This window comes from Psammomys obesus, unplaced genomic scaffold (genome assembly GCF_907164565.1).
Source record: "Psammomys obesus unplaced genomic scaffold, mPsaObe1.curated_primary_1811, whole genome shotgun sequence".
Classification (NCBI taxonomy): Eukaryota; Metazoa; Chordata; class Mammalia; order Rodentia; family Muridae; genus Psammomys; species Psammomys obesus.
In genome coordinates, this window is record NW_026591086.1 from 3,544,170 (window position 1) to 3,567,734 (window position 23,565).

General features: G+C 49.5%; 1 protein-coding gene across 2 annotated transcripts in view; it reads left to right on the forward strand.

The window, feature by feature from the left end:
- Positions 1–23,565, forward strand: part of Znf395 (zinc finger protein 395) — a 38,714-nt gene that overhangs the window by 8,980 nt on the left and 6,169 nt on the right. The window contains exons 2-6 of one of the 2 annotated variants that reach the window (XM_055609831.1): positions 16,211–16,476; positions 17,671–17,903; positions 19,905–20,014; positions 22,300–22,538; positions 23,110–23,210. In XM_055609831.1, coding sequence (XP_055465806.1) covers positions 16,234–16,476; positions 17,671–17,903; positions 19,905–20,014; positions 22,300–22,538; positions 23,110–23,210 — 926 coding nt within the window. In that variant the 5' untranslated portion in view covers positions 16,211–16,233. The remainder of the gene's footprint in view (positions 1–16,210; positions 16,477–17,670; positions 17,904–19,904; positions 20,015–22,299; positions 22,539–23,109; positions 23,211–23,565) is intronic. The other variant, XM_055609830.1, reaches the window with a different exon arrangement.

The following is a 23,565-nucleotide window of genomic DNA, read 5'->3' on the forward strand; positions in this document are numbered from 1 at the left end:
TCTATCTATCTATCTATCTATCTATCTATCTATCTATCTATCTATCTCTATCAATAGACTGGGTCTCTCCACATAGCTCTGGCTGTCCTAGAACTCACTATGTAGACCAGGCTAGCCTGGAACTCACAGAAATCCATTTAACCCTTCCTCTGGAGTGGGGTTAAAGGCATGCACCACCACTCCTGGCTGAGGCTGTTCTCACTGGGGTGTGATTTCTTCGCATTCGTAAGGCCCTGGGTTGGCTCCTCTTGGTCAGTAGGCAATCAGGTAATCAATCAGTCAGTTTCCTGTATGGTGAGGTGGCCTCACTAATGCTGTAGTGTTTTTCTTATGGGTTGTGTAAAGTCTTCCTCTTCGTTAGCCCAAGCGATCCAGATTGGTTCACAGCTGGAGGAGTCGGAGGAAGCATGATGGGGCAGGAACTGTCTTACTGCTGTGTGCGTGCGCGCCGTGTGCATGCCTGTGCGCCCAGGGTGTGTTTCAGCTTGTTGATTCGGAGCCCTGCAGTATGGGTTAGAACTGGAATGGCTCCAAGGAGGTCCCTTTGGATTACTAACGTCCCCATGACATACTCCCTCCCACCCTGACTGACATAAAATTTAACCATCTGCAGAGTTTCCGCAGAGTTAACTGAGTTGCGCTTGTGAGGTTGAAATAAGATCTGTCTTGCAAAACGAGCTGCTGGCTTGAAGCACACACAGTCTGTGCACTGCTGAGCTTGCAGCCTTCTGGCAGGCAGGGGCCAGATTCCAGTGGAAATCACTCTTAACTAAACACATTATTAAAATGTATTGAGCAGGGTCTCAAACTCTTCTTTAAAAAAAATTAAATGAGTGAGAGTTTTATTGCATAAATAATAGACAAACATACTCTCTATAGGGAAAGAAAAATACAGACCTCAAACGGGAAGGAAAAAAAAAAGGCTTCCTTGACATTCACTCCTAACCCTAGCTTTCCCCCCAGAGGTTAACCACTGTCCTGGGGTTGTTGATATTCTCCGGATGCTTTGCATACTTACAGCTGTGCCTCTCTGACTTAGGCACTGTACTGCATGTGGGTAAACCTTACCAGGGTCTCTTGTCAGCCTGTGGAAGCTGCCTTGATGGTATTTCCTGCTTAGATTTAGAAGGCGGAACAATTGTTTCATTCTTTCCTTTACTGATGGACACAGGAGTTACTTCTCATCTTTTTCTGTTCCAAACGCCCGTATAGAAAACATTGTTGCAGCCTTTGGATAAGTTCTGGAGTAGGGGAGTTCTTGGGTAGTAGGGTAAGGCGATAGACACCGGATAGGGGGCTCTTCTGAATGTAGACTTACCATAGGCTGAAGGATGGTTGCATTGTGCCTTGAGCAGGATTTAGTGTGTGCTAGGTGTATGTTTTCTGGATCTCACTGGCTATGCAGGCCAACCGATGGTAGGTGAGGAAGGCTGGTTTTAAAAAAAGGCCCCTTTGGGCCCAGTAGTTGATGTCTGGGCCCATGCCCTGAGGACTTTGGTATGTTGGTAGTGCTTGTGTGAAGAAGAGACAGCGTGGGTGAGCAGTACTGTGGATCCAGAATGGGCAATTCTAAGCTCTTCACTCTGTCACTGGAAACCGGATTCATCTCCCCCATGCGCTCTTCAGGATACAACATACGGTTTCAGTGCTCAAGTTGGTGTGTGGGGCACTGGGAGGTGTTTTCTAGTGTTCCCTGAGAGTGTCTAGACCCCTGCCACACAGGTCCTTAGTGGCTTATGTTAGACAGAAGCTGTGTATCTTTTTCCTGTTTGCACTTGCTGCCACGGTTGCCTGCCCTCTGCAGAAGTCCTAGAAGGTACAGACGCTAATTAGGTCCCATTGATGTTGGAGCCAAAGTATTGATGTTCCTGTTCTAAGGCTGCGTGCTCACATGACCAGTCACCCGTACAAAAGGTAGAAACCCGTTTGTGTTCTGCATGTTTCCGTCCTGCCTTCCGACTCTTCCACAGGTGGGGAAGGCAGCATGTAGTCCGACCCCAGGACACCAGTTTTCCATTTTTTCAGACCTAGGGATGCATTCCTGTTCCTGCGTGGGGTCCTCGGGTGGCTTTCCTTCCGCTCTTCTGCAGGTGTCTGCAGAGCCTGTTTTTTTCTGTCCTTTCAGGATTTGGTGTCCAGACTTAACACGCCCTCCCCTTTCCTCCCACTTGGAAGGTTTTTCTAGAGCTCTCAGCTTTGACCTTTCAGCTCACCCTGTCCACCACATAAGCACGGAGCTTTGCAAGTTGTCTCCCTCCCTCCCCCAGGGGAGTGACCATTGTTCCCAGGGTGCATAGTTTTTGTTTTTAATTTTATGGGGGTTGTATCCTTTTTTCCCTTCCTTCCAGTTTTTTTTTTTTTTGTTATTGTTTTTTTTTTTAGTTAATTTTTTTTTTATTTGTAGTGTATTGGGCAGAATGAATGTCTTTATAAAAAAGATCTGTCTGTGTGTATGTGTCTTCCAAGTGTGACCTTGCGCCCACGGAGGCCACAAGGGAGGGATTGTAAACTCTGAGGCTTAAAGCTGGAGTTCCGGGCAGTCATGAGCTGCCCCAAGTGAGTGCTGGGAACCGAACGTAGGTCCCCTGGAAGAGCAGCAAGTGCTCTTACTAGCTGAGCCGTCTTTCCAGCCCCCTGAATGTCTTTTTAACAAGAAGACATTTGTTTTTGTTTTTTGAGTTAAGATCTCTCCTGATCCTTCTGCTCAGACTACCCCATGCCGAGATTATAGGTATGCGCCTGGCATAGAATGCTTTGCTTTTGGCCTTTGTGGCTACGGTAGAATGGCAGTCTGGTCTCAGTCTGGTCTATAAGGATGTACACGTCCTAGTCTGACACTTCCAAGGTTTTGATTTTTTTTTTTTTCAAGATGCCCTCGACCGTTCTTGTCGGTGGCAAGTTCTGTTTTCTTCTTTTAAATTTTAGTGACTCTATATTGTGTGTGTAGGGGGTGTGGGGAGAACACGTGTGTCACGGCACAGTAAGTAGAGGTCAGTGGACAGCCGGAAGGAGTCAGTTCTCTCTGTCTGCCTCGCGAGTCTTTGGCTATCAGACTCAGGCTGTCTGGTTCACTTGATGGCCAGTGCCTTTGCCTGCCGAGCCATCTCGCCAGCCCACCGTTACAATTTACTGTTCCCCACCACAGTGCTACTGCAATCCACCTATAAATTTGACTCCTCACCACTACCTACAGTTGGATGTCTATTATCTGGTCCCTGTACTGGGGACTGCATTTAGGGCTCTGTACATGCCAGTGAAGTCCTGTGTCACAGGCCTGACGCGGCCTTACGCTACCCCATTGCCTTTGTTAGAAGTCTCTTTTCGGGGGAGGGAGCAAGCATGAAGACCCGAGTTTGAGTCTCCAGAACCCACGCACAGCAGGTCCAGTTCGCACCTCTGTGACCCAGTGCTGCTCTGGTGAGCTGGCAGGTGTGACGGGAGAATCTCTCAGGCTTGTGGGCCAGCTAAGCTGGTGTTTGCAGTACACCAGCAGACGACAAGGTGGAAGGCAGGGATGGAGGACGCCCCAGGCTGTCCTCCGGCCTCCACACGCACCTTGTAGCGTATGTGCGCCTACTCAGTAATCCACAGACATCACACCCATGTACCCACACGCTCACACCTTTCTCTTTTTGGACTCTTGTTACCGTCCAACTCATTGCTCCTTACAGTGTATTAGAAAACTTTTTTTTTTCTTTCTGCTACAAAGATTTTTTTTTCTTTATTTTTAATCGACCAACAAAATTGTACCTATTTACAGGTAGTGGCATGTGCTGGTCTAACGTTTACTGCATAGCTTAGCTCTGTTTGACATTCATTTCCTCAGCGTTTTCTCTCTCTCGGACCTGGGTAGTCAAAATAGTTTAGGTGGAAGAAGAGCTTTGAGACTCTCAAAAAACCAAGGCCCCTCCCTGTGTGTGTGTGTGTGTGTGTGTGTGTGTGCGCGCGCGCGCGTGCTTGTGCGACGTGTGTTTGTGTGCATGCGCTTGTGGTGCCTGTCCTTGTGGAGACCACAGGTGGGAGGCTTCCTTGCTTGCTCCCCAGCTTGCTTATCCAGGCTGTCTCACAGCTGAACCTCGGGCTAGCTGGCTGAGAAGTCCAATTAGCCAGTTTGCTCTGTGGGATCCTCTGCCTCCTCTTCCAATCGCTGCATTTACAAGCGGCCTGCCACGTCTGCTTGGCATTTACTCGGGCTTCAGGGATCCAAACTGCGATCCTTAAATTTGCATCATCAGCACTTTATTCATTGAACCGTTCCCCTAGGCTCCCAAAGCGTTTTTGAAAAGCAAACGAATATAGCTGGACGGCAGTGGTGCACATCTTTAGTCCCAGGACTCAGGAGGCAGAGGCAGGAGGCTGTCTGAGTTTGAGGCCAGCCGGATCTACAGAGTGAGTGCCAGGACAGCCAGGGAGATGCAGAGAATCTTTGTCCTGAAAAACCAAAACCAAAACCAAAACCACCACCAAAACCAAACAAAAAAGAAAAGCTTTAAACTGTCCTGTAAGATAGAAACTAGTGTCTGTGTGTGTATGTGTTATCATTTCAAGTCGTAGTAACCAAGGCATAACAAAGAGGCTCTTCCCCACCTCCCCGAAGTTGGGGAGTCGGAGCTCATTTGCTGTGTAGGCTGTTGGATTGTGCCTTTTCGGCGAGTGGCCCTGCTGTTGGGGGGAACCCCATTCCGGATCCCTGGCCCAGGGCCCATTTCTCTTTTCATGCCACGTCAGTGCCACTTTAACTAACCGCACTGTGACTTAAGATCTTTAACAGGGAACCCGAAGGGTCATCCTGCCCAACCAGCCCCACCCCAGCCCTTCACCCGATCGTGACCATCCTGGCTGTGCTGAGAGTGTGGGGCTTTTGGGCTCAGATCATCTGAGCTCCCAGTTGAGATCTGTCATTTTCTGTGTCTGTGGTTCTGGGGAATTGCTCGGCCTCCCCTGGGGATCCAGTTTGCTTATCTGGAAAGTGGGGATGGCCAGGGTGCTTCTCTTGTGAATGCTCTGCGAGGATTAAATCAAGTCCAAGTTAGTGGTGCTTAGGGAGTTGATCAGCACAGCTATCACACTAGTCCTGAACACAGCCTGTGGAAGGCTGTGGGTTTGGGTCAGGTTTCCTGTTCCTTGCTCGTGTGTTTTATGTTGTAACCCACCGTTCTAATGGAAGTGGACGTGAGCAGCTGTGCTCTGGGATCACAGCTGTGTGCCTGTAGTCTGGGCAGGCCACACACTCTTCTCAAGGCAGGGTTGTCGCCTTCACTGTCGTTCCTACCCTTAGCGTTGTCTTCAGGCGCCAGGCCCTGGGGTAGCAGTGCCAGCAGATGGCTAGGGCCTGGGGCTTTGCTCAGTGGCGTCCCTGTCCCCAGGTTTCTGGTGAGTCAGTGCTCAAGCGCGTCTTAGCACCAGTGTGGGCTGATCTGCTTCATGAGGCTGGCCAGGCCACACCCCAGGGAAGTTTGGCAGTCAGCCTTGAACACCCTGGGCAGGGCCCCAAGACAGATGTAGGCACAGGGGAGTGAGCAGGGGAGCAGCCCATGGCTGAAGAGAGGTGACAGGCGTCCAGTCATGTGGGTGACGGGTGGGCCCTCGCTCTGTGCTCCCCAGATGTCTAGGTTGGCCTTGAGCGCGGTCTGGGTACTGAATCCGGGGGGTTGTTGGCCAGGAGACCTCTAACAGCAAGAGGTTGGGTTTCTTTTCTCCCCGTCTTGCTGAAGTCAGCTCTGTTGGGATTTCAGTTAATCAGTGGCTCTCCCATGGTAGGCTTCTGGATTCCCTTGAGAGTGGGTTGTTGTATTTCAGGTTCCGGTACAGTACCCTGGTACGGTGCCAGTTCCTAGATGGCTACTAGGTGGACAGTGGCTGCTCAGAGTCACTTGCCGTGGTATCTAGCATGGGCCTAATGGCAAAGACAGAAACACAGCGGTGTGCAGGCTTGGCTCAGCGAGGCACATGCGTTCTCGCCCTCGCAGGTGAGGTGGGCGGCTGCAGAATTTAAGGTGGCAGCTGCTGGCGGCTGCTGGGGCGGACATGGATTCCTGAGGGGGTACTGATGTGGTGCCTGGATTTCCACCCTCAGTGTTGAGTGTCTTTGCAGGCACAGTGTGTCTGTGCCTGCATTGTTTGTCATCGTTAGCTTTAAATCTCACACTGATGCCTAAATTGGTGGCACATTCGCCCTCGGCGCCTGTAGCACCGTTCTCCACCACAGGAACTCAGGAGGGTTGTCGGATGACCTATGAGTCCAGCCAGGAGCGTCACCAGGTACTTTGGCTTTTCCTCCAAGCCCCACTGCTTGTTTATTTGGCCTTGTCAGGGACCATGGTAATTCACGGGAGCGATGTCTGAACCTCTTCTAATGGCTTCACTGTCAGCAGCCATTCCCGGGGTCTGAGGTTTGCCATCATTCATTTGCCATCACCAGGGTCTGAGGTTAATTCATTTAAACGATGGCCAAGTTCCAAAATGTGTTTGCTTAACCACTTTTCTGAAGAAAGAAAGAAAGAAAGAGAGAGAGAGAAAGAAAGAAAGAAAGAAAGAAAGAAAGAAAGAAAGAAAAAAGAAAGAAAGAATTATATCCTATACACTGCTTCCTTCAGCACCTTGTCTAAACTGAGTGTTGGGAGGGGACCTTGGGTGCTGTTCACACTAGCTTTTCTTCCTAGTGGCCGCCATCTGTCTGCTTGGTAGGTTTTTTAAACTCTCATGTTTCTGCTTTAGGTTTTGGGGTGTTGATCTTGCTAGCCTGGCTTGTCACTCCTGCGGGCACTTCATATAGCCCCTTCTTGGGAAAGTCACTCCTTTCTTCCCAAGCACCCCCCCACCCGCCGCTTCCTATCCTGTGCCACCCTCTGATTCCCTAGTTCCTGGAGAGGGGAGAACCAGGCCCAGGAGGAGGCAGGAATGCTCTAAATGCCCCTCCCCCATTGCTGGTGTGACTTTTTTTTTTGGGGGGGGAGCAAACCAGTGGCTTTCTCAAGGGACCTTGTTTGCTCAGCCATTGTTCCTCCATATTAGAAATCATCTTACATTCACTTGTTGTGTATGCACGTGGAATTTGGTCAGAAGACAGCCCAGCCTGCAAGAGTTCAAGCCTTCTCCCACGTGGGTCCCAGGGATAGAATTCAGGTTGTCAGGCTTGGTGACAGGCACCTTTGCCCTGAGCCATCCTCGATGTTTTATTGAGACACTGGGGTAGGGTAAAGGGTCAGGAAAGTCAGGTAGACCTGAAAATGTCTGTTAAACTGAGAGCAGGCGAGGGGCCACCTGAGAGCCCCTCCTTCCTTCCTTGAGCTCCCGAGACAGGCTCTCGAGCTTCCCTTGAAAGGCCACAGAGCCATCAGCTCTCTGGGGCCTGTTTCCCTGGGGATACTCAGCTCCTGGTTCCCTCCCAGGAGACCAGGCTCTAGGGAGAATGCCAAGTCAGCACACAGAGGTCGGAGTTTTAGCCCCAATTTCAGTGAGGTTTAACCCGCACCCTTCCCTCTCTGGTTTGTATTTATTTCTTAGCTGGTTGAAGCCAGGATGTTACTGTGTGGCCCAGGCTGCTCTCCTAGGCTCTAAAGATCATTTTTTCGGCCTCAGCCTCCTCGGTCCCCAGGACCAGAGGGATTGCAGGAGTGCACTGCCCGGTTCTTTCCTGTGTGTATCTGTGTTTACAGAGCTAGGAACTGAACCCAGAGCCTGGTGCATGTCAGACAAGCGCCCCGCTGCTGGGTATCCCCAGCCTTTTCACCCTTTTAAACACTGTGAAACTGACTCCGCACTAAACCTTGAACTTACTCTGTAGCCTAGCCAGGCCTCAGACCTGTGATTGTCGTGCCTCAACTTCCTAATTAGTTGGGATCACGGCCCCGAACCACGAGGCCTGCCTCGGTTACCTGATTTTGTGAAAGCAGTCTTAGAACTGAGTTTGAGTGCTGTTTAAGACCCTGCCTCAGGCTGGAGAGATGGCTCAGTGGTTAAGAACACCTGTTGTCCTTGCCGAGAACCCGGGCTCAGTTTCAGCAACCACGAGGCGATTCACAAGTATTCGAAACTCCAGTTCTAGGGAATCTGCTGTCTTCTGACCTCTGTGGGAACCAGGCATGTTCATGGTGTGCATATAAAACACTCCCAAACACATAAAATATATCTTTAAAAAGCTTTACTTTTTCTATAATTGTGTGTGAGTGTTTTGCTAGTATGTGTGTACTGTACATGTGTGCAGTACCCACAGAGACCATAAGAAGGCACCAGAACCCTTGGAACTGGGGCTGTGAGCTGCCATGTGGGTGCTAGGAATCGAACCTGGGTCCTCTGCAAGAACAGCAAATGCTCTTAACAACAGGGCCATCTCCCCAGCCCTCTGCCTTGTGTTGATGTCTGCCTGCACATCAGAGGAAGCAGCAGGTCTTTTTTTCAGAACTATTTTTTGTTTCATTTGAAATTTTATTTATTTTATGTGTCTTTTAAGTATTTTTGCCCGTGTGTCTATCACTTGCATGCAATGCCCAAGGAGGCCAGCAGAGGGCATCAAAACACCTACAACTGGAGTTATGGATGGTTGTGCGTTGCCACGTGGGTGCTGGGAGCTTGACCAGGCTCCTCTGCTAGAGCAAGTGCTCTTAACTGCTGAGCCGTCTTTCCAGGCCCCAAACTAACTATTCTTGAATCTGGGACCCTGGGAAGACTTGTTTACAGTAACAAACCTTGATTGACAAGAAAAATCTGGTCTATAAGAGGCTCTGCGGTCCCACTGGCTAAGGTCGGGTATTCCTCAACAAAAGTGCCTGGGAACAGAAGCGAGTCAGATATTGTACCCTGCCCCCGCACTGTATTATCTGCAAATGCATAATAAGATATCCTGGGTAGGGAATCCATGTCCAAGCACAGAAGTCATACCCTGAAAGTAGTTTTACCTATTTCTCTGTGTGTGTGTGTGTGTGTGTGTGTGTGTGTGTGTGTGTGTGGCATGTATATGAATGAATAAATGCTTGCATGTACGTATGCATCGTATACATAACTGGTGCCCTCTGAGGCCAGAAGAAGTTGTTGAATCCCCTGGACCTGGAGTTACTGCTGGTTACGAGCTGCCATGTGGGTGCTGGGAACTGAATGAACCCTGACCCTTTCTAAGAGCAGCGACCGCTCTTAACTGCCAAGTAGTTTCTGAGGCCCCTCGCACACTCTTTCTAATATGCCTGTGTTTTCACACACGAGGCCGAGTATGGAACTTTCAGTGGCGTGGCACTGTGCGAGAACTCATGATGTTCGAGGTTTTCAGATGGGAACCCTCGCTGGACGCCCGGCGCTGTGCTGAGCATTGTCTTGTTGGATAGAGCCGAGCAGGCAGGGTGGTTGGGAACAAAGGGTGCTGTGTCTCTGAAAGAGCTAGGAGGAGGTAGGTGCGAGGGGCGGGGAGTGTCGCCGGGAGAGCTGTGAACTCCTTCCTCTCCTGCTCTAGTGCAAACAGAACCGCCTCTGTCACCCTGTTGAATGCCAGCTGGGCCGTGAGAGCCACAGGCGCATTTGTTGATCAGGTTCATTTATTATTTGCTGGAAACCAGATCCGATGACCTGCTTCCCTGGCCCATCACTGGAATATGAAAATGGCTCTGTTATTTGAGACCATTATTCCTCCCTTCCATTATCCTGTTACATCTATTACTCCCAACATTGAGAGGCTTCGTGCTCCATTACCGGGTGCTGTGGAGAGGATTCCAGCCCTGGTTCTTGGCTGGCTGATCTTATTTAAATTTCACCGGTCATCCAAATTACGGGACCCTGATATAGTGTAACCTGGTTTAAAAAAAAAAAAAAAAAAACTTCAGAAAAAAAAAAAAACAACCCACAATAATTAGAAAACCCCAAGAATCTAAATTTTTACCGTGTGGACAACTGATTTGAAATTTTTTTTAATTACATCTTTTTAAGTGTTGCGTGTGGTTGTGCATGTCACAATACACGAGTCCAGGTCAGAGGACAACTTGGAAGACTTGGATCTCTCTTTCCACCACGTGGGGTCAGGGGATCAGACTGAGGTTGCCAGGCTCAGAGAGAAAAATGCAGGTGCTCGCTCACCAGCCCTCAGCCAGTAGATTTAGAAATGCCACATGCATCGCCGATATGTTCAGAGCCGTCTCTCCCAAGAGTGTAGCATGAAAAATCTTAAACACGTGTGCCCCCACCCTAGAAGCACTACCTACGAGCTGGGGAGATGGCTAGGAAGTGCTCTCTGCACAAGCCTGAAGACCAGTGTCTGAGTCCCTCCAACCAAGGTGGACCTAGGAGTGGTTGCTCGCATCTGTAACCCCAGCATTACAGCGAGATGGGGGGGGGGGGCAGCAGAAGCTCCAGCGCCCCTAGCCTGGTGTACTTGAATGTCTAACATTAGAGGCTTTGGGTTAGGGCCTTGGATGCCCTCGCTGGATATAATCATTTTGTTTTTTAGATTTATTTTTTATTTCTAATTACATGTTTGTGGCTTGGTATATGTATGTGAGTGCAGTTGTCCCAAGAGGCCAGAAAACACTGTCAGGATTTCCTGGAACTAGAGTCACAGGTGGATGGGAACCGACCTTGGGTCTTCTGCAAGAACAGTTCATGATATGAGCTGCTGAACTATCTCTCCGGCCACCTCACTGGGGTCTCTCTCTTTTTTCTTTCTTTCTTTATTTTTTTGAGACAGGGTTTCCCTGTGTAGCCTTGGCTGTCCTGGACTCCCTTTGTAGACCAGGCTGGCCTCAAACTCGCAGAGGTCCGCCTGCCCCTGCCTCCCTGAGTGCTGGGATGAAGGGGTGTGCCACCAGCTCCTGCTCTCCCCAGGGTTTCTAAGTAAGGTTTTTGTTTTGTTTCGTCGTTTGGCTTTTGTTTTCCTGTTTCTGAGAATAAAAAAAAGCCCAGGTGGGGTTAAGCTTTGGGTTGTGTTTTCTTTCTTCCAAAGCCTTGAGAATCGCCAGGGAGGGATAGGTTGGTGGCCTGTGAACCAGCATGATCAGGAATGTAAATACACTTCGCTGCAACACACGGGTGCGCACACACCTGACAGCTGAGATACCGGCCAGTCATTATTGGAAACGGATCTCTGTGGAGATCTGTAGAAAGCAAGAGGCACGGCTTCCTGATAACCTTTTGTCCTCTAGTCGAATTTAGAATATAAGATTGGAAAAAAAAAACAACAAAACAAAACAATTCAAATTAAAGCATTAGTACAGATTTAAAGGGGAAAACCCTGGTAATTCTCTAGTAAAGGACGAGGACCGCACACAGGATATTAAGTACCGAAGCAGGTTCAGAAGTTTCGCGTCTTTACTCTGACTCGACCTCAGCGACGTAGTGGCCGCCAGAGCTTTTGCAGTTAGAGGCCTGGCTCCAAGCTTCGCCCTCCTCGACTCTGAGAAAAACCCCATGTGTTGTGCAATAAATCACTGGCTCTTGACCTGTGTCCTGGAAGTGCTGGTAGCTGATGTCATGGCGTGCCGCAGTGCCCCTGGGTAGCGAGAGGCGCAACCATTGTGTGCAGCTCTGCGCGTCTGCAGATGTGTGCTGGCGTGCCGTCGTCCAGCGGCCATCATGCAGTGAGTGGCAATTTGCGACTCTGAACCACAGAGCTTGTTTTACTGTTCTGTCAGGTCCAGCCATGTAACCGATAGCAGATGTCTGCATTAAAGGCTCTTCGCCCACCAGGATGTATTTGCCGAGCCCGAGTGGGTGCTGACCGTCCCTGGACATTGACTAAAGCACACAAGCTGTCCCTTTCCTATTGGTGACAGCATTTGGGGCTCCAGTTCCCCCTTCCTTATGACATTCTGAGACCACTTTATGAGTTTATGCCCCAGTGAGGAATCCTGTAAGTGGAGAATGTAAAACCAGAAAGGCGGCATTTGGCTGCACGCTGAAGTCCAGTCCTTGTTACCCTACAGCACGAGTTTCTTAATATTTTCTCTGCCGCTACAGAAATCACATGGCAAACTGAAGGCTGGCGGGTCCAGGAACCATTAGTAGCTCTCAAGAAAGCATCCAGGGAGTATGGATAAGAGTCAAAGGTTGGGGAAGAGGGCCCTGAAGGAGGCCTGTGGGAGGGATGCATGCAGGCTAGGAGAAAGGGCGAGATGGTCTGTGCCAAGTGACTAGCTAGTACCACTGGAGTAAGTGCCCTTCTACCCATCTCTCTGGCCAACTTCTGTTGTTAGTGCCTCATTACTTCTGAATCTTGGAAGCATAATGTGTGTTTTTGAGTGGATTTTGGGAGAAGGTCGCCAGCCCGTGGAAGCAGGCCAAAAAGCAGGCATTTTGCCTATTCGTGCAGCTCCCTCTGGTTTCTGGAAGGTACAGGCTTACCCATCAACAGAAGAGCATTCTTTAAAAAGAAGACAGGCTTCCAAAAACATCGTCAGAGTTTGTTGCCCAAACATCTCAGGTTCTTTCTGAAGACCGGGAGCCAGGGAGGTTTGGAAACACCTCTGTCTTCGTTTTCAGTACTAGAAACCCCAAACTTCCGGCTCAAGAAAGTGGGGGGTAGCTCCTGGGAGTTACTTATTTATTTATTTTTGGCCAAGGAAAGGTTTTTTTTCTGTGTTAGAGCTGCCACCTTTTGTCAGTAGGTGGTATTGCACTCCAGCTTCCCTTTGCTCTGTGCTGTGTGGCTGGGATTGAAGGCAGGGCCTCCCCTGCACCAAGCACGCACCCAGCACGGAGCCACACACTCGTCCAGTGGCTTCAGTTTAAAAGCCATTCATCTGGGGCACTTTTTTTTTTTTTTTTAAATTATCACAAAGCTCTATGAGAGTGTGAAGGCACCAACCACCTGACTTGGGGACTCTGCGTGCCACATCTCTGCGTTGTTTCTTGGGGCTCCTGGCCAAGCCACCAGTGTATCAGGTTCCAGCCTTTAAACAATGGCTGCAGGGAACCAGCCATTCCGCTTTGCTCAGTATTTGCCTCTTTCTTCCCCCCCCCCCCCCCCCCCCCCCCCCCCGTATCTCTGTCTCGCTCTTGCTCTCTCTCTCTCTCCCTTTTTGTTTGAGACAAGGTTTCTCTGTGTAGCCCTGGTTGTCCTGGAACTTGCTCTTTAGACCAGGCTGCCTTGAATTCAGAGATCGGAAGTGCTGGGATTAAAGGTATGTGCCACCACCACCTAGCTGCCACTTTTTTTTTTTTTTAAATTATCCTTTTATTGTTACTGTTTTTTTCTTTTTTATCATTTAAAACAATTTAAAATTTTAAGTATGTTTCGATCATATTTTTCTCTCCTCCAAATCCTCCCAGATCTCCTCCCCTTCCCTAGCCACCCAATTTTAAGTTCTTTCTCAAATTGAAATAAAAATTAAAACCCCAATACAACAACAACAAAAAAAATCCCCCCACCAAACCAAGAAAACAAGATAAGGCAACATCCAAACCGAAAACGAAAACACAAAATTGCAGCCAACTAAAAACATACAAAAAACCTTGTGGAGTCCATTATATGTTGGTCAGCTGCCCCTGAACAATGAGGCCTGCCTTGGAATAGTTGATACATCCAGTGTCACTCTACTGGGGAAACGAGATTTACCCCTCCCAGCAGTTATAAATGACAGTTCATTGTTAATCTTTATGCTATATTGGCTAAGTTTTACATTGATTTAATATATATATATATAAAACAAAGCCAGGAATGGTGGTACACACCTTTAATCCCAGCAGTTGTGAGGCAGAGGCAGGCAGATCTCTGAGTTTGAGGCCAGCCTGGTCTACAAAGCAAGTTCTAAGGACAGCCAAGGCTGTTAATATTAGAGAAACCCTGTCTTGAAAAATCAAAAGTAAAATAAAATAGAAGTAAAACTATAAAAACATATAATAAGATAAAACAAAAACTGTCATATTGGAGTTGGACAACAGAAGGAAAAGAGCCCAAGAGAAGGCACAAGAGCCAGAGACTCACTCGTTGGCACACTCGGGAATCCCATAAAAACACTAAGTTGGGAACTGTATCTCTGCTGAGAGCCTGGTGCAAGCCCTGTGTGTGCTGTTTCGAGCTGTGAGCATGTTGATCTAGAGGGTTTTGTTTTCTCAGTGCCCTCCATCCCCTCTGGTGCTTATGCGCTCTCCGCCTCCTCTTTCATAGTTATTTTTTTTTCTCTTGTCTCGGTGAGTTGTTGTAGGCATGGTTGCTAGTAGAACTTGCCTGGCTAGTTGGGAAAAGAAGCGAGGATTGGGGGTGGGGGTGGGTGCCGAGGGACCCAGACAAATCAGCCCCGAGGTCCCCTTAGACCAGGGCAGAAAGTAAAAGCTTATAGGACAGCTCACAGACCTGTGGTACTAAGTGTTTTAAAGGGTACTTAGGGCTAGGAGATGCGGTTTCCTACATTCATTTATTCGTGTATAGAGTTAAGAGGACAGACAAAGTGCAGGAGTCGGTTCTACCATGTGGGCCCAGAGGATCAAACTCAGGTCATCAGGCTTGGTGGAAAGTGACTTTATCTGCTGAGTTATTAGCTCCATGGCCCCGACAGGCTTCTGGTGATGGATTGGGGGAGGACTGGAAAGGGGAGCGAGAGGAGGAGGAATGTGCTGGAATACCCTTTTGAGATATTTAGTGTGTGTGCTATTAACCTAACGGTGTCCTGGGCTGGGGAGGCAGCAATCGAAAGCCCTGGGGTTTGAATACCTCCCGCCCCCCACCTGCCACACCTGGCTTGTGCTTCATGCGTGTCTGTTCTTCAGCTAGATACCAGCAGAAGAGAAAAACAGACCTGGAACAGCAGAGACCACAATGCTCAGAGACCCAGAGGAGTTGAGAGGCACAGGATGGCTGTGGGGAGGAGGGCCATGTGAGCTGGCAGAGGCCGGTTTTTCCTCTTCTGTTTAATGATTTATTATTTTTACTTTATGCATACAAGTGCTGTGCTTGTGTGTATGTCTGTGCACTGTGCGTGTTTGGTGCCATCAGGGGGCAGAAAATAGACCTTTGGATTCCCTTGAACTGTGGTTACAGATGTTTGTGAGCTACGGTGTGGATACTGGAACCAAACGTGGGTCTTCTGAAAGAGCAGCTGGTACTTTTAACTGCCAAGCCACCTTTCCCGTCCTGGTGGCAGTAGTTTCTAGAAGAAAAGCAGCAAGATGTGTTTCCAAGGTTGTCTGCAGCTTTGAAGAAAACCCAGCTTGGGAGTCTATGTGTCTAACAAAAGCCCTCCACACTAATCTGGCAACACCATGTGAAGGACCCTTACTCACTAAGGAAGCGATGGAGGCTGTGTGTTATGCTGAGGCCCAGCCCAGAGGATGTCTGATGCAGGCAGAGTAGCTGAGACAGCAAAACATTGGTTCTGGCCTTCTGGGCAGTTATGGGGGGGTTGTTAAAACAGCAGTATTACACCTGCCTAAGAAAGTACTGGCGGCTGTTTTTATAGAACAATATTTTCTGATGTAGCAAAGATTTAGCTGGTATATTAAGTGAAAACCAGCTTACCAAAAAACGATTTCATTTTTATAGAAATAAAAGTGGCTGAAATGAGTGAAGTGGCTCACACTTGTGATCCTAGCACTTAGGAGGCTTAGGCAGGAGGATTGCCACAAGTAAGGCCAACTTGACCTGCATAGTAAGTTCCAGGCCAGCCATGGCTACGTAACATGACCCTGTGTCAAAAACAGAACAAACAAACAACAAACAACACCACAACGGGTAGTATGTGAGTACAGTTAGCGAAGAGGAATCTGGATGTTTTTAGAAAAAAGAAAAAGGGAGTCAGGCCTGGGGCCCCAGCTCAGTAAAGTGCTCGCCTGTTGTGCATGGAACCCTCGGTTTGGCCTCCAGCACCACTGAGTTACACAAAACAGGAGTCTTCAAAATGTAAAATAAAACAGAAACAAGAAACTGGGAATGGTGAGGAGTGGCTATCTTTGGGAGGCAGGTTCACAAGTGATTTTATTGTCTTTGTGTTTATCAATATTTCCTACATATCCTCCTAGGAATAAGTCGTTTTTTTTTGGTTTTTTTTTGTATGATGCATAAATAGAGTCAGCAGGATGGCTCATCAGGTACAGCAGCTGGCCACCAAGCCTGCTGTCCTGAGTTTGATCCTTGTGACCTACATGGTGAAAGAGAGAACTGACTCCTGAAAGTTATTCTCTGGCGTTGACACATGGGCGGTGGCGCAAATGCACAAAAATGTGTGCGTGTGTCTGAGAGAGAGAGAGAAAGAGACGGAGAATTCACTCAGTTCACTCACTGTTCCTTTTGTCTCTTCAGCAGACAGGAGCAAAGTATCCAGTATGCTGTCCCGACGCCTTGGTAAGCGCTCCCTCTTGGGAGCCCGGGTGTTAGGACCTAGTGTCTCCGAGGTGCCATCAGGGGCCGGCCTCCCCTTGGAGCCACAGATAGAAGTGCCGGAAGGAGCCCTGCCCCAATCCTCACTCACCTCTAAGGACCCCGTGTTCCAGGATCAGCCCAAGGAAGTCATCAGGGCTCTGGGTACCTCAGGCCACCCACAGGTGGTCTTTCAGCCTGGACAGAAGGTAGGTTGATCCCAACACAGACACATAACCTTGAGAATCGAGACTGGCAGACTAGTGGTGCCTGAGTCAGACCAGGGCATCTCCATAATTGTCATGCGGAGGAAAAAGTGGCCAGGCATTCTGGGGGTGCTCAGAACCTCAGATCAAAGCATGGCCTTGACTCGCTGGCTTTCTGTTTGCCTCACTTCACAAATGTAGGTGGCAAGGAGAAGGACTTTAGACTGCAGAAGCCAGAGAAGCAGTTTTCGGAAGCTGCAGGTGCAGGAGTAGTCCAGATCTGAGGAGAATTTTCCTTTCTTGTACCCTTTGCCATGGCTGGGTCCATGGCCACCTAGGCCTGATCTGTCACTAGATCCAGATTAGTGGGGCTTTAGCCTTCTCTGGGGTCCATCCACAGAGACCTGGCCTTTGTCTTCTCTTGAGGCTTGATGTCCCCTAGACCTCTGTCCTCATGAGATAAGATGGCTTTCCTGCTCCCAGGTACCCTGACGGAAGGAACAGTCTGTCTCTTTCCCTGTCCAGTGAATGCTGGGGCTTAGAACTCTCCAGAAGAAAAGCATTGAGTAAGAGGCATATAAGAGTTCAGGGGCAAGGAGGGGGTGGGTGATGGATGAGCATGAATTTGAGATTCAGGGAAACCCCAGTTTCTGGCCTGCTCACTAGCTCCTGGGGTAGAGAGTGTGTAGGGAGCTGAAGGAGAAGATTTGATCCCACATGGCTAACCTGAGCGCTTGGGTAGGCAGCAGGTCCCTGGGAATCCCTGCTTTCTCCTGGCCTGTTTAGGCTGCTGTAGTGGAATACCTAAGGTGGGGTAATGAAAAGACAGTAGCTAATTTGGCTGAACCTGCAGGAAACTGGGAAGTCCAAGAGGAGGATGAGAACAGGAAGTGAGAGGGTCTACATCCACCTGTATCTCCCTGCCTGCTCCACTCCCTGGCTTAACTCTCCTGTTGTGACAGGCCGTTTGAGAGAGCAGCAGTTCTCATGACATACTTGCTCCCACTAGACCCCACGTCCTGACACTGGTCTCGGGCATTAAGTATCTAACATGTGAACACCCCAGTCTTTACACGGGGTGACTGCCAGATCTTAGCGCAAGCTCAGACTTCAGCGGACAGAGCTCGGCACCTATGTCTCGGGGGCTTTGGTGTGGGAACTCCTGAGTGTTGACCACTGGCCATCATTCCCCTGCAGGTCTGTGTGTGGTATGGAGGTCAGGAGTGCAAGGGCCTGGTGGAACAGCACAGCTGGGCCGAGGACAAGGTGACAGTCCGGCTGCTGGACCAGAAGTTACAAATCTGCTGTAAAGTGGAAGAGGTGTGGCTGGCGGAGCTGCAGGCTGCCACACCCCAGCTGCCAGCCTCGGAGCCCAGAGCCCAGGTGCCAGCCTACAGACCTGTGTCTCGGAACATCGATGTTCCAAAGAGGTTTGTACGAGTGGCGAGGGTTATAGATATGGTCTGGGGCGTGGTGTGGGAATGTGGGGTCTTGGGTACTTACTTGCTGGAATAGTGAAGCGAGATAAAGAAGAGGCGTCCTTTTAGGAAGCTGGGGTACCATTCTTTTTTCTCCATCGCTCTCCTGTGCTGACGTGTATTTGGTTTGGTGAAAGTTTAAACTCAGCTCATAATTTTTCAGGAGAAGAGACAGGAGCAGATGGCTTAGATTGGTGCCAGGGCTGGTTCTATGCAGGGTGGAGAAAAAGATTTCAGCCTTGTGGGCCAAGCAGACTCTGTCCTGACCACCTGTTGCAGCAGCCATCGACCTACAGGCACAACTGTGCTTCCTTCAGTGCAGACTAGTCAAGATCCCCAAACGTTACTGCAATTCTGTGTCATCTGTATGTGTCATTTGTCAAGAAGTAAAGGGCTTTTGCTTGTTAAATAGCATTTAAAAATGCCATCCTTTCATAGCTCAGAACCGGACAGGCAGGAAGCCGCTGTCGGGAGCACAGCTGCCATGATTCTTCACACTAAAAACCCCTGGGTGAAGAATGGATTTTCTGCCCTAGAGCTTAATGTTATGATGTCACCAGGGGCTCTGGATGGCAACACACACCCTATGGTATATCTCTGTGGACCTTTTAAGATTTAAAAGGAGAATCTGGGGCTGGGAAATGGCTCAGTGGCTCTAAAGTGCTCGCTGCACAAGCCCAACAGCTGCAGTTCAGTACCTGGAGCCCATGTACAGGTGGAAGGTGGAGGAGTCTACCCTACAGAGCTGATCTCTGACCTCCACATACATGCTATGTCATGAGTGTGCTAGCCCTCACAACATGCGCTAAAATAATAATAATAAAATAAAACAGAGAAACTTTGCCAGCGGAAGGATATGCAGACAGCTAAGCCCATCCCACCCCTGTCTGTGGGTATGGGGAATGTTGGCAAATTAGGAGGCTTAAAAGTGTTTCTTACTGCGTTCATTTATCACGTTTGGGGGGTGTGCAGGCTGTGGTACACACTCGGACACCAGAGGATAACTTTCAGGAGTCAGTTCTCCCACTCTGTGGGTGCTGTGTCCTGAGCTGAGCTAGCCAGGCTTGGCAGCCAGCACTTTTACCCACGGAGTCGTCTCGCTGGCCCAGAGGACCCAGTGTTTTAAGACCAGAGGAGCAGCGTTTCTGGTAGTGTATCCATGGGAAGGCCAGCAGAGAACTTGTTTTTCTCTTGAAAACACAACAGAGATGATGTAGAGTACCATTTACTGTGTTTACTGTGGTCTGTCTGCTTCAAGCCCAGTTGCTGAGTTTAGTAGACCTGGTGTATAAAGAGTGAGTGAACGAGGCAAGCCACTGGCCGTTTATTACATTCCAATTTTCCCCAGATACTCTAGATTTCAGATAGGACTTACTTCACTTCCGAGTTTAGAGGAAAAAGAAAAGCACATGAAAGATTCTAGGCAGCCTGTATAAAGCATGGGGCTTAACACTGGGAGATGGTTTCATCCGGTTATTTATTTTATCCTGGTTTGTTTGCCCGTTGCCTTATGTAATAGGCTCTGTTGACATTCAGAAGCTGACAGAATGCCATGTTTATTTTGGCAGAGGGGGAGAGAGAAATCCATTAGTGTAATTGTTTCCTCTTAAATTTGAATATAAGACAGGGGGAAGGAGGTAATTACAGTGTTTAGATTCCAGTGGGTATCATTTATTCCCATGCTTCACCTTACCCTCTCGACTCTTCTCTCTGCCCTCCCCTCCAAATAAAATGCTCCACTGTAAGTTGCAGGGGTGGAAGGAGAGTTTCAGGAAGGCCTTTACCTTACTGTCGGTTGAGCTTATGCTGGTTGACTGGGTGGGGCTCTGAGGAGACCGCTGTCAGTGTAAGGTGACCCCAGGAAATAAGCAGATGTGGCAGCTTCATCTGTGGGCATTGTGGGACCCGTTGAGCCCAGGAAGTAAGCACTCCCCCCCCCTCATTTGAATGCAGGAAATCAGATGCGGTGGAGATGGATGAGATGATGGCGGCGATGGTGCTGACGTCCCTGTCTTGCAGTCCTGTGGTGCAGAGTCCTCCTGGGGCTGAGCCCATCTTCTCTGGTGAGCGAGTGGGGTTGGGCTTGTGCCTGGCATGGCAGAGGCCCATGGCTCTCTCTTCCCAGCTTCTGATTGCCAGGGTACGCCCGGCAGTAGGGTTCTGGAGGCCCGTAAGACTGTTGGTCTAGAAGTGCACGCACCTGAGCAGAAACCTCTTGGTGCTTTGTGACAGTGCCTGGGCTCAGCACCAAGCCAAGCTGCCCCGCCACTCAAGCATGGGAGCCCGGACAAGGCCTACAGGAACATTTATTTGGTTCACAAAAGCAGAACTCGGCTCAAAGGTCCCCTAGGGGCTTCTGATGATCAGTACTCACTTTTCAGTGCCCGAGTCAGCCTCACCGGTTAGAGCAGGTGCACAGGCCACATACCAGAGCTGAATTCTCGAATTTGATTGCTTTGTACAAACCAATAGTGTGGGCCTGTGAAGTGGCTCTGGGTGAAGGTGCTTGCTGCTAAGCCTCACCACCTGTGTTTGGTTCCCGGGACCCGCAGGGAGGAAGAAAAGAATTGACTCCCCTAAGTTGTCCTCTGACTTCCATTTATGCATGCTCGTTCTCTCTCTCTCTCTCTCTCTCTCTCTCTCACACGCACACGCATTAATAAAAAAGTCCCCAGTAGTATGACTTTTGATTTATGGATATAAATAGAGTTCTCTGGTTATAACCCCTACGTCCTTTAACCAGTCCTTGGGGTGGAGGCAGCCTAGAGAAGGATTGCAGAGTAAGGCTTTTGACCACACTGGTAGGGACTTAAGTTATTTTAATGGAGAATCCTTATCTGCTTGTCAGCGTTTTAGGAGAACATGAAGCTACTTCTAACTCATATTGAGAGGAAAGTGGCCTTTACAAGTGTCCCTTACAAGTAATCTTTGATCGAAAGCAAACTTTACTCCACCCAGAGGCTGTCACTGCACTTGGGGACATCTAGTGGTGAATCCTAGCAGTGCAGCCTACTTTACTGAGCACAAAGAAGACCCCGAGGAGGGATGCCAAATTCTCAGGAAGTTTAAGTCCAAGAAGTTGAGTCAGCTGATTCAGGGAAGTTGCTGAAGGGAGTTCCCTCTTGGATCCTTGTTCATGGGACCATGATCAGTTGTTCCGGACACTTCTTGAGTTCTGCCCTAAACATCTACTGTTTTAAATTGTTTGTGGCTGTGGTAATCTCTCAGTTTCTAGGAAGAAAACTTTAAGACAGGACAGGGGTACCCCGGGGAGGAAGGGGTTCTTTACCCTGAATCCCATTCGGGCAAGTGACTCCTAGAAGTAAAGAGAGCCTCGCCTGGAAATGTGGGGCCTCAAGGTTGGCCCAGCCTTCAGATCTGCCCTGATCACTTCGGGTGACAGTGTCTCTTTAAGGCCAGGGTCAGGGGACTCTATACCATCCGGATATGAGCTGGGACTGCTGGGCGATAAGGTTTTCACTTTTTTTTCTTGCTATTCCTCTGTATTAGACTTTCAGATTACCTTGTGCCATCAACTGGCTTGGCGCGAGATTGGAAGACAGAGTCCGAGAGTGTCTAACTTGAGCCTAAAGCAGCCCACAGACCCCATCAGTTGAAAAAATACAAATCTAGGCATGGGGTTTTGCTCAGTGCTATAGTGCGTGCCGAGAATGAACAAGGCCCCAGGTTTTATCCTTGGCACTACAGAAGACAAAGAGCAAAGTAAAACAGTAAACAACAACAACAAAAAAAACCCTCCACACACAATCAAGAAAAACTAAACAGGAGACTCCTACTTGTAATGTGTGTTTTTCCTTAGGGGCAGGTGGCCACTGCAGTGACAGGTAACACAGGGCTTCCTGTCACCGAGAGGTCACCTGGCTGTATTCTCTGAAGAGTCCTGGGAGGTTTCTTTTCATACCCTTGTCCAAGTTGACATGATTGGAAGGGATTTTTCAGGAACAAAGGTATCCCACTTGCTTTCACCTTGTGAATATTCCCCGCCAGGCTGGGCCCAGGGCAAGTTCCTCCTTTTAGCATGGACAGCATGAACTAGGTTTTACTCTCGTTCTTTTTATTAATCCTCAAAGAACTGAGGTTGCAGTATGCATGTGGTAGTCAGTGATCACCCATGTGGCCATGGCAGAAAATACCCAGCGGGCAGAGCGGCTGTAGCACCGAAAATCACCGTAGTATTTGCACCTGTCCTGATCTTATAGCTCAGGAAGAAGTTTCTTTAATGATTAAAATTGTTTAGTAATACTTTAGTTTTTACCGTTTTATTTTGCTTTGATCCCGGGGATAAGCCTGACTGTTCTTCCCTTCCTCCACCTCCCTGCCTGACCAGTTTCCCGTGCAGCCTGTGGCGACCCATGGAAGGAGAGCGGTGATGTGTCTGATAGTGGCAGCAGCACCACGAGCGGGCACTGGAGCGGGAGCAGCGGCGTCTCCACCCCCTCGCCCCCCCACCCTCAGGCCAGCCCCAAGTACCTGGGAGATGCCTTTGGGTCTCCCCAAACTGATCATGGCTTCGAGACCGACCCTGACCCCTTCCTGCTGGATGAACCAGCCCCGAGAAAGAGGAAGGTAGGTGTCTGGTGAGCATGTGGCGTGCGTGGGGACAGCAGGGACACCGTAGGTTCCAGGTATTTCTAGTCTTCCTCTGCTTCACTTGTCAAATTCCCAGGCTGAGGTGGCTGGTTCCTCTTCTTTTTCGTTTTTTGGGGTATGTGTTTGTGGGTGTGCACGCACATGAGGCCAAGGGTCAACCTCAGGTATTGTCTTGAGGTGCTGTTAATCTCTCCCTCCTCACCCCATCTTAGTTGTTGGGTTGTCGAGACAGGCTCTCTCACTGGCCTGAAGCTCCCCAAATAGGGTAGGTTGGGTGACCAGTGAGCCCGGGGAATCTTAGGTCTGCCTCCCCTCTTGTTATTGCACTCGAGTGCCCCTCTCCCCCTTTTTCCTTTACTGTGACCAGTGAGGCACTTCTCAAGTGCTCTTGTGCATGTTCCTACATTCTCCGGGAGTCCCTTCCCTGGAGTTTTCTCTTTTGGGTCCAGCTGATGGTGGCAGCCAGCTGAAGTCCTCATCAGGCAGTGAGAGAGGCCGGGGAGAGGGAGGCGCAGACACCAGCTACTAAGACTTCTCTCCCCCCCAGAACTCCGTGAAGGTGATGTACAAGTGCCTATGGCCCAGCTGTGGCAAAGTTCTGCGTTCGATTGTGGGCATCAAACGACACGTCAAAGCCCTCCACCTGGGGTAGGTGCCAAGTTCGGTGCCTCTTCTCCGAGGCGCCGTTTAGGTGTGTCTCTACCCTGCTAACTCTGCACGACCCGCAGCCTACCTTCTGGTGAAATGGCTTGCCTCGGGCGCCTCCCAGCGCCTCTCCCTGACCGCCGTTAGTTAGAAGGATGCCTTCCCTGGGCAGGGGGATTGTATCACGGTCACTGTTGATGCTCTTGCCCCAGAGCATGAGCTCTGTGTGTCTCGTAGTTGTTCCTTCCTACCTGGTGCAGGAAGCAAGAGGTTTCAGTTCTGGGTAGAAGTGGAACAGTTTGGCTCAGTCGCTGGTGAGCTTGTGTGGCGTGGACACGGCAGCCACGTTTCACTTCTG